We start from the raw sequence: 16,913 nt of genomic DNA, 5'->3' as shown, positions 1-16,913 counted from the left end.
CAGTGAAGAGCAGGGGCCGGGATGAATATGTGTGTCCATGTGCACTTTAGGTGTGGTAGAGTTCAGGGAATTGTGGTCAGGTGGATGCATACTTTCAAGAGAATAAGATTTTAAATTAATATGCATGCAAGAATCTTTAAGAGAATGCATGTCAAGGCGGTTTTATTGTACAAAAACACACACAACTTCAGTCGTATGCAACTCCAAACCTAAAGTTTATGAAACGAAAACCTATTTTTATTCATACCCACCATTACACTTTATTGTTTCTGGTTAGCTAGCCCTCATTACTGACACACAAACTCTTGCATTAGTGCATTTTCACAAGCTAATCAACAACTGGTTAACTGCAATAACCAAACAAGATGAATAATTTACTTTGGACATTTTTTAATGAATGCATCTCTTTAAGTTTATTTGTTGTTTTTTTTCTTATTAAGTGATAAYTGTGTGCAAAAAAGCCTCAGGCTGGTGTCTAGAGCAGTACAGGTTGTGTGTGCTGGAGTCGTCGTCAACAATTTCAAAACAATAATGAGGGGGCAGAAAAAAAAAAGGTTGCTTTACTGTCAAATGAGACCGATTAGAAATGTATTTTTCTTCTGCAGAGCACTCAAAGACAAAGCAGMCATCACCGTGAAGCTGCTAACGTCTGCTCTGTGAAGTTCGGCTCATTGTGTGTCTGTCATATTTTCCTCTAAAAAAAGAAAAAAAAAGTGTTTATGAAAATGTTTAGACGCATGTTTGACCGATTTAAAACCAAGTCGGTGTACGCTGATGTGCAGGTTACCCAACAACTTCACTTCATCCTATTCCAGTCACACTTAAATGTGATGATTTCCAACTAAATCAAATTTAAAAATCAGACAATAGTCACAAAGATGATAATATTTGCCTGCATGATTACATGGTAACTAAAATATTTAGAAACATATTTATTTTTTCCTTTGGTTTGCACTTGTGACTGAACCGAGGTTAAGTTTCTGTTTATTTTCTGTTGACTTTGATCATATTTGATATTTCATTTATTTTTGGCTTCTTCTATAGCACTTCAGTTGCCCAACATTAATAAGCCACATGCCAATTACGGGATTTTACCACCACCATCACGWTACTAGATAATTTACTATTCACACTTTGACGTGCAGAATCTACATTTTATGCTGTTGTATGCAAGAAGCAATATTGTAAAAAATAAAACAAATACATACAATTAAGTAGAATTGCTGTTTTGGAGGCAAAGTTAGCCCCCCGAAAACGTTTTACAGAGTAAATAGAAATAAAATGGGTCATTCATTGTAACCCTAATTGGTTTATAACAACCTAAAGGTCACTTGGGTCAGACAAGAGACCTTTAGGTTCTGCTGACTCAGAACTACAACCTGTGCAGCTTAACCCAACTCAAACATTTAAATCCGGTTCAAGGGCTGGATTATTATTATTCCTGTTATTTATGTTGAATTTCTAACGTCTCCTGCGCGCAGTGGCGGAGCTAGACTTTTAAAGTTGGGGGGGGCCAAGGGGGAGCCAGGACTACCTCTGGGGGGGCAAAATTTTAAATGTGTGTGTGCAAATATATATAATTTTTAAAAATAACCAAACTGAATATTTGGTTAGTTTTTAAGCCCCTCTGTCATTTGACATGTTATAATTAACACCTTTGACTGCCGCACATGGAGACATGATAGACGTTACGCAGAGTTCATCGCAGAGGAAACTAAAATCAATCAAATAAAAGATCCTTTCTGAATATCATCTCATGGACACTGAACTAAATGCGTCTTTCTGACCGGGAGCTGACAGCGTGTTGAAGAGTTATGGACACCTTGGTTAGGAAGCTCTGTTTGGACAGGTAATTTGACAGGTAACAATATTTCGGGTCGGACCAGAATTATTTGCCTGATGGTGGTTCGGGCTTCTAATGAGTTTACATTTAATGAGTTTGGAGCACACAGAGAAAACCTAAAGAGAATGTGATCTACTTATTGTAGTTTATGTAGAGGAATAACAGCTGACTGTTGAGAGAGGAAAGAAATTAAAGTGCAGATCCGTTAGGCAGAAACAAGCGCAGAGCGCTGGGCAATAAATGCTCCACGGTTACGCTCCAATTAATCACACATGAGATGACAAACGCCAAATATACAATATATAGTTACACTGCTTACGTTAATGGTGTTTTAAAAACAAAACCAGTAAAAACTTAACCTAGTTAATATGTCAGATTCCCTCCTCAGCCTCGTCTTGATGAGAACAGAGAGCAGTTCGCTGGTTTCTGTCCAGAATGTGATCAGCTGACCACTTGGTGCGCAGACAGTTTCAACTTTACGCACAGAGAACATCGTGGAGCTCATTATTAATCAGACTAAGAACAATATCAGTCAGAGAATCACCTCTGATCTGGTCGCTTTAACGGACCAGAGACTTTGGAGCGTCCAGCAGCTGATCCGCTTCTGCTGGTTTTTCTCCCGCTGAGGGATCAGGAAACGATCAGAGTTCTGCCGTCTTCTAATCACGTCATTTCGTGAAATGTTGCCTCATTTCAAAAACGTTCTAGCAGAGAAATAATAAATGTTTCGTTTGATAACTACAAATTGGAAATAAAAATTTTTTTTCTTTGACGGACAACGAAAAAAACTGTAGCGCCACCTCTGATCCAAACTAGGAACATTGTCGGCCCCTCTTCGGTTTTTTCTCTTTTTTGCGGAGGATCAATAAATAACTTATTGGTGTTTTACAACCACCAGGTATGAAGTGCTTTAGCCTTTGAATTGCACCACAGCGCAGCAACTGAAACACCCAGGAGAAGAATATCAGCTTGTTGTTATGAGTATAAAGGAGGCTGGTATCGCGCCTGATAAAAATCTATTTATTTATGTCATCACATGGACTTATATAAAGTTTTATACATTTTCTTTTGATATATTTATTATTGTTTTTCTTCTTTAGATATTAGGTTGGCTTAGAATGATTCCAAATAATGTACAGGAATGACCTGGTGCTGTTACATGTCAATCATCTGGGGGGGCCACAAGGGGGGCCAATCAGAGGACACAGGGGGGGCACTGGCCCCCCCTCTGGCTCCGCCACTGCCTGCGCGTACTCCATGGTTTCAGTTCATTTCTGTTGGTAACGTCGCTATCTTGGCTGTTTGTTTAAACAAGTGAAAGGAAGAAGCCCGTGTCTCAGTGATTTTTGTTGTTGTTTTTTTTTTTTTTTTTTGAAGGTAGAAAAGGGAACAATAAATAATGAGCCTAAACAGGCCCATAAAAATGACACCAAGAGCAAAAAACGTGACCGCCGTCGCACCTGGAAACAAAATTACATCGTGTGATTGACTTCGTTTTACCTCTCTGGTGGTGTCTCCATATTTTTAACTGCTTCAACACACACGCACATGGAGGGGCTGCCCGCGTCTCAATGCCTCCGTGTGTGAGGAATTCCAGCAAATTCCTGCGGCCCCCTGGGGTGGTCGCTCCGGTGGTATCACCTAATTGATGCCTGCTTGCTTCTGCTGCCGGTGACGTCGCTCCAATAGCGTCGTGCCATGAAGAAAGCCCCCCTACTCATCTGCACTCCGATTCGCATGCACTTTACAGAGCCACTGCAGCGAAATCACGCTGAAATACTACTGCAATCAAGAGTCACAACCCGGGAAACAATGCTCCGCGCAGAAGAGTGAAGTTACATAACATCCCACCCCCTAAAAAATGATAATAAAAAATAATAACAGACGGTATATTGGGAAGGGGGTTGGGGGGGTAGAGGCGCTGCCTACGCTTTAGGACAGAAAAAGCGACACACACACACACACACACACACACACACACACACACACACACACAAAAACCCTCTAAGAAATTAAACCAAGATGCCAGTGGAGGTGGTGAAAACACTCTGTACAGAATCAGCTGGCAACTTCAGATACCCCACTGATGCCTGCTCGGATGGAAGAACACGCCTTGTACCATGTGTCTAATATGCAGCCGCAGCGTCACAGTCACACACACACACACACACACACACGAGAAAGAACAAACTAAAGTCCTGCAACGCAAACAAACGCGTCCCGTCCACTGGGCAGAACAATCCCCAACCACCGCCGCCTCCGCCCCGCTTACCTCCGATGGTGACCCGCTTTATCCTTCTTCCCCTTCGGCCGCCTCTTCCTAGCCTGAATGGCCATCACTGCTGGTTCAAGTTTAGCGACGTTGAAGAAGTCCCATGAAGACAGCGGAGACACACACAGAGAGAGAGACAGAGAGAACATCCTCATCACCATCATTAGGGCTTAAAGCTGGCTGCCACGGGTCCTGCAGCGTCGTTTGTGACCGACGCTTTCTTACGCCTTGTTTACGTCCACCAGCCTGAGAGTTAAACACAGACAGGAGCCGGTTAGCAGAACCGGGTTAAAGAGATACGCACCTTTCTTGGAGCTCATGTTTTTCTCCTCTTCCCCGGCAGCAGGAGCGGGTAGTACGGCGGCGCCAGCCGGGTCCTCTCCCTCTGTGCCCGCTTACACTAACCTCATCTGTGTTTGGATGACAAGCGCGCCCCCTGTCGATCGAAGCAGGAATCGATAGAGACGGTGGAGGATGTGATTCAGATTTTGAGATTAAATAGAGGGACGGTGCGTATTTAGGGTTTCCTCCAGAACAGTTGCTAACTGCTACGGCAGTTATCCAATGGGCCGCCATGTTTTTGAAACAAGAAATGTTTAAAGTTGACAGGAAATGTGAAAATACCACTAGGTAATTATGTGATATTGGAAGATATTACCAATACCTACAAACCAACTGTGACGTTATGGAGAAAGGCAAACATAAAAAAAAAAGAATAAACAAGCAATGTTTAGCCTGGTGGGGGCGCAAGTAAAGCCTGGTGGCCCGCCAGGCTTATAATACACTTTGGGAAACCCTGCATATTGCTAAACAAATATACAGTATTTGGAAATATACTAGATTGTAAGTTGTATTTGTATGACTTTGATGATATTTCATAAGGCATTTAGCAAGGTATCACCTAAAAGTTAACATCTAAACAACAACAAAACACAAGGAGGGAGGAAAAAAACCACAGCTGACACGTAACATTTCAGCATAAATGTTATTGCAGAACAGCAATAAAAGAAAGCATGACTAATGTCCAGAAAGCTTTTGCACATATTTAACGTGATAAAGGTACATATTAATTTAAATACAGTCATTCACATGGGCAAGCAAGTGGAGACAGTAGAAAGGAGCAGAAACTTGCAGAGGCTTCTACCCAAGAATTCAGGAGAGACATGGCAATACAAATGCAAAGTTATTAATAACAGCAGGCTATATTTATCATGACTGAAAGAAAATATGCTCTTCACAATCTGTTGTCCAGCAGTCTARACGTGTAGCAGAGCAAAGAGTCAGACAAATCTGAATCTCACCAATAAAAACAGGATGGCTTAGTTAATGGCCTTAAAAGTAGACATGGCGTCTGCRTCCTTTATTGAAACTGAGAGCTGGTTTTACAAGAAAAGAGCTGACAGCTCCACCTCCCATTCCACTCCTACACACTAACAACCATAACTACGTCCCGTAAAGCAACAAACGCTCATTTTTCTGAACATATCTACACAGATATGTTTGTAGATATCTGTACAAACATATACAGATATCTGTATGGCTGTGTCTAAATATTAGACACAGCCAGGTGTACTGAGATGGAAGAGCATCTCAGTCATACTCGAGAAGTCTTGTTTGCTTTTAAACAATATTATACTGATATAAAAATGTTTTAATTTTAACAGCGAATGTCAAGAAATCTATCATCTACACTTTAAAATACAGGATTTTATTTTTTCAGAATATAATCTCAGGGGATAGAGCTKRGATGTATGCATCTATATAAAACACCTGTTTGGTAGCTCCTATATGATATAAATTAATACACAAAAGGCACTGCTGGGATTTGAACCCAGGATCTCCTGTTTACTAGACAGGCGCRTTAACCAACTAAGCCACAGCACCACTAATTCAGAGTCACAATATCTACTTTTTAATACTGAGTGATGCATGGCTATTAATTTTAATGATGAAGTAATGGTAAACAACTAACAAAAGTATCATAATTATTATTTTCTTTTATGTGGAAGGCTTTTTTAGATTATAGATATTAAATGTATCAAGACACTAATGCAGTCTGATAAAGTGTGTTTGTTATAAAATTCTTTTGGAAGAGATTTCTGATTGCCTTTTGCTGATTGTTGTATTTTCCGCTCATGGAAAAAATGTTGTGGAATGTGATACAACACAAAGCGCTCAAATAATTGCTTATACATATAAAACCATCGTAAAAAGTGTTTTCTGAGGTTCTCAATTTTTAAAAATTGGAATGTTGGCGGTTTTAATTAATTTTAGTTACTTATTTGTTTTTTCATTCACAAATKATTATAAGCTTCTAAAGATACCACATTCTTTAYGGGAAGAATAATAACATGTCCAATTTTGTAATTTTATTTTTAATAAGACGAGGTCAAACCGTGTAAATGCAAAATGTGAAATGTCATCTGTAGTCAACCAATTTACGTTATGTTATTTTTTATTGTTTTTTTTATTTTATTTTTTTATTAAGTGTTGGCCTTAAATATAAAACATACCAAAAATAACTTACTCACTTATTGGTTATTGTTTTTATTATTTTTTTTTTATTAAGTGTTGGCTTTAAATATAAAACATACCAAAAATAACGTACTCACTTATTGGTTATTGTTTTGAAACATTCGGCTAGGTTTTTGCAGCAATGGCTGCTTTCCTACCAATCTGTATGAAACCAAATGGGCGGGGACTTCTGTGCAGCTACTTTGGTATGGCTCCCTCTAGAGGCCAAATTCAGGAAACGTGGAAAACTTCATTAAGTAACAAAAGAAAAAACGAGCCACTTTTAAAATAAATACACCACATAGATGCAGCCATTTGTATAAGAGTCTCAACTAAATATTGAATGTATGCACTTTACAAAACATATTTTTCAATAGGTTGTCGGGCTTGTATTGAATTTTTTTTTTGTTGCGATATTAGATATTTTTTCTAATGTCTCGTGGCGTGGTTGAGGGTGTAAATGACAGCATGCTGAAGAATTTTCACACAGCAGTCTTGCCCCTAACTGTCTCGGTCATAACACATTTGTGTAACATTAATTAAAACATTAATTTCACTGTAACTAGCAAAAATAAAAGCCTGAAATATATCACTTTTTGTGTGATGAATGTATTTATTATGAGAATTTTTTTCTTGATCAAATTGGTAAAATAAATAAATTTTCAATTATATTCTAATGAGTTTTTTTCCCCAACTGTTTCTATTGTATTGTAATTTTTGTTTAAAGTTAATAAAGCTGCATTTTGAAGACATTAAATGCGTCACTTCCTCATTGTTAGCTCCTCCAGCCAATCACGGACGTGGGCGGGCTTTGGGCTTAGATGTGTTTCCGGGGTCTTTCACACATACACGTGTGATAGACGCTGTTTTTCCTTACCGCTTTCCATCCTCTGTTGAACATCAACACAAACAGGTAAACAGGTGTATGTCAGTAATCCCAGCGTTGCTCGCTTTTATTTACTCGTTGCTCCATTTTACGTTCGGCTCTCCAAATGATGACATAGCTTCCTCAGCATTAGCACCATTTGGCTTCAGCTGCTTAGTTTTAAAATGATTGTGATGGTGGGGTTTCTTTTCGTTGTCAGCGTCAAGCTGTGCTCCTAAGACGTATCTGCGACTGACTGTTCGGTGGAAGATAAGAAGAGTTTTCCAGATTCACAAACATTCTCTGCTCCAGCTTTGTAAACAGTATGTTTTAACTTCTCTCTGTTTACCTTGTCATCCTCTATACATCCTGGGAACTTCAGGTCACATTTATTTTAGTTATCGCCTATTTTGAGGCCTATATAAAAAATAACTTTCTGCAGATTTTTAATTTAAACATTTTTAAAACAATATTAGAAATACATTAAAAATGCAAAAAGTGTGTACAATTCGAATCATCTGTTAAATAAGAACATAAACATTTAACATTTGAATGCAATAACATAGCATTCTTTTAGCGTATGCCTGGTCATTTGTCGCAAAGAATGCGTTTGCATGGGTGGCACATGAAAATCATATTTACCGACAGTTTATATATTTTTAAATAGAACATGTATATAATTTTTGTACCGTTTTGGCTTAATTTCTGCTCTGAGTATGCTACTCTTTTTTGTTGTTGTTGGTCCAGTTAATGATTAATTGATAGGTAAAGTAGCTGACGATTAGTTCAATAATCGATTCATCACGATTAATCGACACGCATTGCACTTGAAATATAATAATTAAACGACCAACTACTTTTGGCTGCAGTCATTTTCTTGTATTTAACAAACTTTGTGCGGTACATTTAGATCAACAAGAAATGTTTTATTTTGGTTTAGCTCGACTTTGATGGCTGAGACAGAGCCTGTGTCTAACGCCACCCCGGTTGGAGAGAAGAGAACCTGTCTGCAGGACGGGGACGAAGAGACGCCAGCGAAAAAGCCAAAAGTCGACGGTGAAAACGGGAACGCTCCCAACACAGATGGCGGCGGCGGCTGTGGTGAGGAGGAGGAGCAGGAAGGACAGGCGAGTGACGGAGAGGAGGACGGCGAGAGCTTTGCTGACATGATGAAGCACGGCCTGACTGAGACGGACGTCGGCATCCTGAAGTACGTCAGTGACCACGAAGGGTTCTCTGGAATCCTGAAGGAAAGGTTTGGTTCTCCTCTGGTTTTGCTCGACAATATGTTTTTGAATGCATCTTCACGTCTGTTCGATAAATGGATCCTTTCTTGTGGCTTGTGTTCAGGTATTCTGATTTTGTTGTGCATGAAATCAACAAACAAGGAAAGATGGTGCATTTAGATGATCTCTCCATCCCAGCAGACAGCGAGGTAAGATGTCAATCGTCTTTCATTCCAGAGTTAAGTAGGGGCGTCCCGCCTGAAAACAGAGCGGTAATTTAAGAAACTTTATTTGCTGTTTTTGCTTCCAGCATCTTGGCTGCAGCAACAGATTCGGCCTATTTTTTAGCATCAACATCTTTGCAAAAGGGGGGAAAACAACCAAATCGCTGTGGGGGTGAAGTTAGATGAAAGCTAAAAATGTCAGCAAAGCGACACTTACTTGCAGCCTATAAGTGATTCGCAAAAAAACTCAATGAAGATGAGGCTGTCTGTGAAGACATGCTGTCAAAGTTTAGGGTTTTTAATCCTCCTTTCCAAACGTTCTTTTCAGTTTAGAAGATATCTTTTGTATACGTGGTATTGCAAACAATCAGAAATGGGATATTAATCCCTCTAGCTAAACTTGACAACGTTGAGAAAAAAGTATTTTTGTTTAAATCTATGCATGATCACGATTTATCCAAAGTGTTGTTCTTCTGTTACGTGTTGTGTTTTTTTCTTTTTTTTTAGGAAGCAGCACAGTCCGAGCAACAACCGAGTGATTGCGACGTGCTGACGGAGGAGCAGAAAAAGCAGCTCGGCGAGCTGCAGCTCTTCAAGAATAAAGAAGGAAACGTCTCCATCGAGGTGAGCCCGAAGGAGACCCGCTTCCTTTTTCAGCGTAGGACTCCCAAACGAGCACCGCGGTCCGACGAGATTCCTCCACCGTGTTTTTTTCCCCCCCACTTTCGTAGGTGAAAGACGATACGAAGGAGAAAAGAACGCTCGTCCACAAAGCTATCAAGACTCAGTTTCCTGGTCTGGAAACAAAGACGGAAGAGAAAGAAGGCCACAAGTTCATAGTGGCCTACCATGCTGCAGGGAAGAAGGCGTTAGCAGGTAAAAATAACTCTCAGCTTGTCCATTATTAAGGTTTACTGCATGTTTCTCTTTACCTGCATCCAGACTGCAGAGCCTTCCAATAGTGTTCTCACCTCCTCTTTATTTTCCTCCACATTTTCTCACATTACAACCAAAACTTTAATGTAAAATTACAAAAATAGTGCATAGTTGTGAAGTAGCAAGGAGAACGATACACAGGTTCATTTTGTCAGTGAAAATCTGAAAAGTGTGGCAGGTGCAGGCCGGTTAGGTTTGTGGTTGTAACATGACAAAATGGGTACTAGTTCATCTGCAAGTCGCTGTATGTTGCATGCACATGTGCATGATTAACACATCTGCATGATTCTGCTCAGAGGTCGCACTGATGCTTTATTATTATTATTATTATTATTTTTAATATTTGGGATCAGTTCTGAAATAATAAAAAAAACTACTTCTGCGTAAAAACATTTAAACAGAGAGCAGTTCTCCCAGGCTCCTGCATGACTCACATCAGGGGTGTCCAAAGTGCGGCCAGGGGGCCATTTGTGGCCCCTGGAATAATTTTGTTTGTTCTCAGCTCCAGTTCAGGAAAGATGCAACTTTGGCCCATCCTGCACAGGTGGTTGATGCGGACGACTTTATTCTAATCAGGGTTAAAACTATTACTGACATAATTTTTCTTAGAGTGGAAAATGCTTAGTACAAGACGAGGTATTCATGTTTCTATAACCGAGCTTTTATAGTCAACAGAACCAGAGACTTTTACTTTGCTGCACTAAAATCAGATTTTTATTTTATTTTATTTATAACAGTTGGCTAAATGTAGCAACCATTTTGAAACAAAGTGACCCAAATCTTGTTCTTATAATTGAGAATAAATCTGTTCAATCGAGCCCAAAAGCATTTGAAAAATAAATTATTTTCCTTTAATGCGGCAAACGTGCAAAATCCATCAAGAATCCTAACAACACTTTCCTATGAAAAAAAAATATTTTCTTGATTTTAGTTTCTTCTTATTTTATTTTTTGTCTGCAAATACTTTTGACAAGATGATTTTGGCCCACGTGACAAAAAGTTTGGACACCCCTGACCCACATCCTGACATGGCAATCTGTCCTTTGGTTTGTTGGAGCCTCTTTTCTTAGTAACATTATTCTATCCTCCTTTTGCTCTTCTCTTGTGGATAGAAGTCAAAACAGCTGCAGGTAAGAACTGTCTAAAAAACAGTGGCTCTGGTTGAGATTCATGCTGAGTTACTGGGTGTAAAGGAGTAAAATCAGAAATGCTACATAACCAGATCACTTACTTAAAGATTAAAAGATTTAAACTAGTTTATGATTGTGTCTCGTGTAAAGCGTTGAAAGGGGTCGTCTATCTCACGCTGCTAAACACATTTGTATCTTCAACTTTGTTGGTAGAATCGTGGTGTTTTTAGTGAGTTTTTGTATTCTAAAAAGTTTATTTGAAATGTTTCTCATCATGTTTTTTTCTTTTCTTTTTCTGTCTCCACAAAAGCTCCAAGGAAGCACTTTTGGCCCAAAAACCGTGGCAGCTATTGCCACTTTGCTCTTTACAAGGAGAACAAAGACACCATGGATGCAATCAATGTGCTCTCAAAGTTCCTCAGGTCTGATTTTGACGAGAATAATTTTTCTTTTATGTATAAGTAAGGTGATGTAAAGGTGTATGCAACGATCCATGGGTTTTTCCAGGCTTAGACCCAACATGTTCTCCTACATGGGCACCAAGGACAAGAGGGCCATCACAGTTCAGGAAATTGCAGTTCTCAAGTGAGTGGTAGACACATTTCTTTTGTTTGTTTTTTGGCTAAATTGTTGCTACAACGGTTGCCAGTCTGATATACCTCAACTATTTGGTGTTGGATTTGTTAAATATGTGTGCGGTTGCTGGGAAATCAACCACAGATTTTCCGATTTGTGGATCCGACTTGTTGTTTTCCTGTCCGCTTACGTAGGATCACTGCAGAGAGGCTGGCTCACCTTAACAAGTGCCTCATGAACCTGAAGCTCGGCAACTTCTGCTACAAAAACCATCCTCTGAAGCTCGGGGAGCTGCAGGGAAACCACTTCACTGTGGTCATCAGGTCAGCAGACACAGGAACAGTACAAGTGTGTTGCACAAAATTCACAAATGAGCAAATGTTGGTGAAATACACCTGACAACAATGAACCTGTATTTAGATCCAATGTTTAGGGGTTTTGTACTTTTTGTTGTTTGCAGCCTCACCTTTCTTTTGCAAGCTAAAATGGCATCATGACTGAGACCGATACGTTACAAACCATCAGCCAATACTGATTTTATTGCCGATAACATCGCGCATCCCTTTGTTTTGGATTTAATCCTCCAACAAAAATATTGAATGAAACTCAAAATTTAGGTTTCAACGACTTTTTAAACAGGATGTTATGCTTTTTTTTGTTTTTTTAACCAGCCCTGCTATAAAAAATGTAATAATTTTTTTTCTTTGTTGTTTGTGTCCAAAAAAAGGCATTCCTGAGGTGATGCCTTTTGTAAAGCTTGATTATTTTTGAGGGGAGGGGGGGGTAATAAATAGGCTCTGGGCATTTTCATTGCAAATTTTCTGTTTTAGAAGATTACATTTGGGGAAAATTTTAATTTTCTTTCACCATTGCATTCCCTGGGGGTCCCCCGTCAAGATCTACCATCTTGTTTGACAAGCATGCTTGAATTCGGATCAAGTCACAGGGAATTATTGAATTCTTTTGAAAAATTATATTATGTAAATGTTGCAAACGCTGGACTCGTGAGGGGAAGAGCAGCTGATGTTCAAAAGAAGTGAATTTTGCCTCAAGAGTTTAATACATTCATGTTTTCTTTTAGTTTTGTGATGGCACAAAGTCCCTGTCAGAATTTTTTTTATTCATTATTCTTTTTCTATTTTATATCAAAGCTACTTTTTGATTTTATCTCTCTTTGTTGTTTCTCACAAGGAACATCTCAGGAACGGACGAGCAGGTCCATCAGGCCATGGGGTCCCTCAAGCAGACTGGCTTCATCAACTACTACGGGATGCAGCGCTTCGGCACCACCGCCGTGCCCACGCAGCAAGTAGGCAGGTGATCTGCCTGCAGAAAATCCCAACAGGATGCGGCGAATTGTGACGCGCCGGAGGGAGAACTCAGATCGTCTGGTTTCGCTTTGTTTCAGGGCCATCCTGAGAAACGACTGGAACCAAGTGGTGGATTTGATTCTCAAACCTCGGCCTGGAGGTTGAGTTTTTTTTCTTTTTGCTTTTAAAGCTGCTTGCCAGACATTTATATATATTTTTAAAGTGCATAGTTTAGTTAAGTACTTAGTTTAGATGAAAAATGAAATGAAAGCATGTCATTGTTTTGTTTTTAATTTACTTTTTTGTTGTAAATAATTATGCAAGATGAAATGTTCCCTTCCTAAAACAAGCTCCAATGTCTCTGATGACATCACATAAGGCATAAAGCAACTGATGGAGTTTTATTTGAGTACATTGACTGTATTTGTTTTTCATGTTTTTTAATCAGTCTTCCTTCATATATGCTTGCAACTGAAATACTTATACGGTAGTTTACACACAGTTTACTAAAGCCCCAGTGATGACTCAGATTTTGTATCTGTACAGCTGTAAACAGTATCTTACACCTTCTTTGTCTGGATCACTTTCTACAGCAGAGAAAGAATATCTGGTTCGCTGCAGGGAGGAGTGGGCGAAGACTCAGGACCCAGAGGCTGCGCTGAAGAAGCTGCCCAACAAGCGCTGCGTGGAGGGACAGCTGCTCCGAGGCCTGTCCATGTACGGCAAGAAAAACATCGTCACCTCCTTCGGACTGGTTCGTTTCATATCTTCAATACCGGGGCGTGTTAAAGCGGGAGAAAAATCCTTTGTGATAGATGTTTTATCTTTCTTCCCTGTCAAGACTTGCATAGATATGAATTCAGCAGAGACAATAAACACACAGATTTATTTTTGCCTTTATTTTTATTTTTCTAGATCCCCCGGAACACCCGGCTGATGTACGTTCACAGCTACCAGAGCGTGGTGTGGAACACCATGGTGAGTCGCAGGATCGAAACCTTCGGCCTGAAGGCGGTGGAGGGCGATCTGGTTCTCAGAGGAAGTAAGCTCAGTTTTCCTTTAACTTGTTCCGAAAAGTATTTCTAAACTAAAATGAACAGAGTTTGGTTTAAAAGTGATCTATCATATAGGAAAATGCTGTCAAAAGTTGAATCGTCAGCCTTTTTGCTTCTCGTCTGCTCCCACAGCCACAGCACGCGTCCTGACTGCAGAGGAGGCCGAGAGCCACTCCATCCATGACATCGTGATGCCACTTCCTGGGTATGACGTCATCTACCCCTCCCACCACAGTAAGACATGTCTTTGTGATTCCCTTTCTTCTTTATTATAAACATAAATTTATTAGGAAAAATTAGGGACACCCTGTGCGTCTGAGTTGTCCCAATTACGAACCGTTGTGATCAGTTATATATATAACAATAGATTTAAAAAATAGAAAGAAAAAAAATCTCTTTTTTTTAATTGGAAAATGTAATTACGTCTTGTTTCTGTCAGTCGGTGAGGGATACAGGGAGCTGCTCTCTGCTGACGGCCTGGACCTGGACAACATGAGGCACAAAGTGAAGGACTACTCCCTTGCCGGAGCCTACAGACGCGTCATCATCAGACCCACTGACGTCAGCTGGTTAGCAGGATTTCATGTTTTGTCTATTTTTTTCTACCTCAACCCTCTTGGTGGTTAAATAATTAGACTTTTGTTTGAATGCTGCAGTGATTTTATCTGCTTTAATAAGAGACGCTGACACTTCGTTCTCTTGTCGCAGGGAGGTGATTCACTATGACGACCCGCGGATCTCTCTGGTGCACAGCGATTTTGAGAAACTGGAGAATAAACCTGCTCCTGTCTTCAACAAAGGTCTGCTCATTTCAGATTTCCTTTGAACGGAAGCCATATGAAAAACTTTTTTATATATATATTTCTTGTATGCTTTAAAGATGCAACCTGTTTTTTGTCAAAAGTAACCAAAGGTGATTAAAGTATAAAAAATAAGATGATTTCAACCAAAAACCTATGATCTCACAATCAAACGTTACTCTGATTGGGAGTTACTCTGAAATACCTGTGGCGATTGCCTGTCAAGAGCATCACCAAGCTGCTTTTTTATAATCATGTCCTGTTTACATGTAAAAATGTAGCTTCTCTTCATCATATCCATGTTTCCTGTCAAGTTCATAGAGCGCTGCTAAAACCATACTCATTAAATTTTAAGCTGAACAAAGCAAAGCACTACATCTATTCAGTAGGGCTGTGTAATAATATTGATTTTGTGATGTATATCGATATTTTCTTTCCTAGAAAAAAAAAAAATCGATATTCATCCGCAAGTATAGTAACATTCAACTGTCACCTTGCTCACTCACTGCTTGCTTTGTCGGGAGAGTGATTAGGTCATCAGGCTTAGAGTGATTCCTTCAGATGTTAAGTGTCAAGGTTAAAAAGGTATCAAACTATTCAGAGCAGGATACTTGGTGGACTTATTTAATTTACAAATGCATGTAAGCTACAGTTTGTACTGTTTCAATTAAAAGAAACATGTTTTCTCACCACTTCTTTGATTCATTTTGTCCAGCTGTCGACTTTAAGTAGTCTTTGTCCATGTCCAACCATGGTGGACATGGACACAATGGTGCTTTTTATCAGTTTTCAGTTAAATTAATTCAATCCAACGCTATAAGTCACAAAATGTCACCAAAATCACTCTGTCCCTCTAAAATCTTTCAGAAAATCGCAAAAGTGTAATGAATTGTATCATTTGCGGAATATCGCAATATATATCGTATTGTGAGCAGAATATCGTGTATCGTATCATGATTATTGTATCACTACAGCCCTACTATTCAGCAGGAGAAGCAACCTTTTCAATACTTTACCTCCACTCATAACTACCTGGAACTGCAGTGAAGAGTTTGGCTAGAATAAAATTGATCAACAACTGAATAAACATGCTAGCATTAGCATAGCTGCATGTCTCAGGACTATTAGAACAGTGTATAGTAGCTTCCTTAAGCCAGCGGAACCGTGTTTAAGCAGAATATTAAGGTCGATGTGAAGAAACGCCAGTTGGGTCTAAATCTGTTGTGAAAAAGTGATGGACCGACCGACTGATCCTGAACGTTGTTAGCGGGTCAGATAGTCAGCCGTTTCTAAAACCATCTGACACGAGAGATGACCTGTGCTGTGTGTTTGATTCCTCCCCTCAGACGGGAAGTACCGGTCTCTGCGGATGGAGTTCTCCCTGCCTCCCTCGACTTATGCTACCATGGCGATCAGGGAGGTCCTCAAGTTGGACACCAGCATCAAGAAACAGACGCAGCTCAACACAGTTTGGTTTAACTGAGATCAGACGACTCGTTGGCCTCGAACTGGACTGCTGCAGGCACAAATCTACAACAACTCTGTTCTCTACGAACATGTTTGTTGTCTGTGGTGTGTGCAAGGATGAAGAGCTAAACAACAATATTCAATTTTATGATTTTACTGTATATTTTCAGTGATAATATAAGTAAGAGCTTTTCATTCTGGGTGCTTATCACTCTGATGCTGGTTTGTATAGAAAAGTTTTTTTGTTTTTTTTTACTTCTGGCTGTAAATAGGAGTAAACTTAAAGTGACTAACATCTGAGTCTGATTCCATTTATTAAAAACATTTATTACTGTGGTTTAAAGCATATCCGGTAAATATAAAACTAAAGTTTATAATTATTACAGTAATGCAGTAAAATCCACCATAATAGTCAAACGTTTTTTTTTCCAACATTTCCTGTTTAGAAAATGACACAGTTAAGTTATAGAAATATTTCAATTGTTTGGATATTTAAAAAGTATCATTTCATCACAATGTTTTACTGAGGCTGGTTTATATTCATTGGTAAAATCAAATGGTGTCTAACTCAGTGCTGCCCCTCCCCCACCAGTTGCCAGGCAGTTGACTGTGAGCCATCACACCTCCCATGCTAACGGATGCAACAAATTAAGCTACTTTAAAATATCTCTGAATGGTGTTGAAATTAAATAAGC

The 16,913-nt window shown here is 39.5% G+C and overlaps 1 protein-coding gene and 1 non-coding gene across 4 annotated transcripts; one reads left to right on the top strand and one right to left on the bottom strand.

The window, feature by feature from the left end:
* Positions 1 to 5,925: 5,925 nt before the first annotated feature.
* Positions 5,926 to 5,999, bottom strand: trnat-agu (transfer RNA threonine (anticodon AGU)). Its single transcript has one exon. It is a non-coding gene; the product is annotated as a tRNA-Thr (tRNA).
* A 1,432-nt stretch (positions 6,000 to 7,431) lies between these two features.
* pus7 (pseudouridine synthase 7) lies at positions 7,432 to 16,511 on the top strand. Of its 3 annotated transcripts, XM_008432765.2 has the most exons (18): positions 7,432 to 7,542; positions 7,715 to 7,817; positions 8,435 to 8,749; positions 8,845 to 8,929; positions 9,452 to 9,568; positions 9,676 to 9,820; positions 10,993 to 11,010; positions 11,321 to 11,432; positions 11,518 to 11,595; positions 11,781 to 11,909; positions 12,778 to 12,903; positions 12,995 to 13,056; positions 13,490 to 13,650; positions 13,812 to 13,938; positions 14,084 to 14,185; positions 14,391 to 14,520; positions 14,660 to 14,751; positions 16,098 to 16,511. In XM_008432765.2, the coding sequence occupies exons 3-18, from the start codon at positions 8,445 to 8,447 to the stop codon at positions 16,232 to 16,234; spliced, it is 1,926 nt and encodes a 641-aa protein (XP_008430987.1). In that variant the 5' UTR covers positions 7,432 to 7,542; positions 7,715 to 7,817; positions 8,435 to 8,444; the 3' UTR covers positions 16,235 to 16,511. The 3 variants fall into 3 exon arrangements, with proteins under 3 accessions (XP_008430987.1, XP_008430989.1, XP_008430988.1); XM_008432767.2 differs by lacking the exon at positions 10,993 to 11,010; XM_008432766.2 differs by lacking the exon at positions 7,715 to 7,817 and having other exon boundaries at positions 7,445 to 7,542.
* Positions 16,512 to 16,913: the final 402 nt, after the last annotated feature.

Source organism: Poecilia reticulata, linkage group LG16 (genome assembly GCF_000633615.1).
Source record: "Poecilia reticulata strain Guanapo linkage group LG16, Guppy_female_1.0+MT, whole genome shotgun sequence".
Classification (NCBI taxonomy): Eukaryota; Metazoa; Chordata; class Actinopteri; order Cyprinodontiformes; family Poeciliidae; genus Poecilia; species Poecilia reticulata.
Note: the sequence above shows the minus strand (reverse complement) of the source record. Positions and strands in the feature narration are given on the sequence as shown.

Coding starts and splice junctions, on each gene's coding strand:
- pus7 (XM_008432765.2), top strand. CDS start 8,445: ATGGCTGAGACAGAGCCTGTGTCTAACGCCACCCCGGTTGGAGAGAAG. Junction 12,904..12,994: donor CCCACGCAGCAAGTAGGCAG/GTGATCTGCCTG, acceptor GCTTTGTTTCAG/GGCCATCCTGAGAAACGACT. Junction 13,651..13,811: donor TCGTCACCTCCTTCGGACTG/GTTCGTTTCATA, acceptor TTATTTTTCTAG/ATCCCCCGGAACACCCGGCT.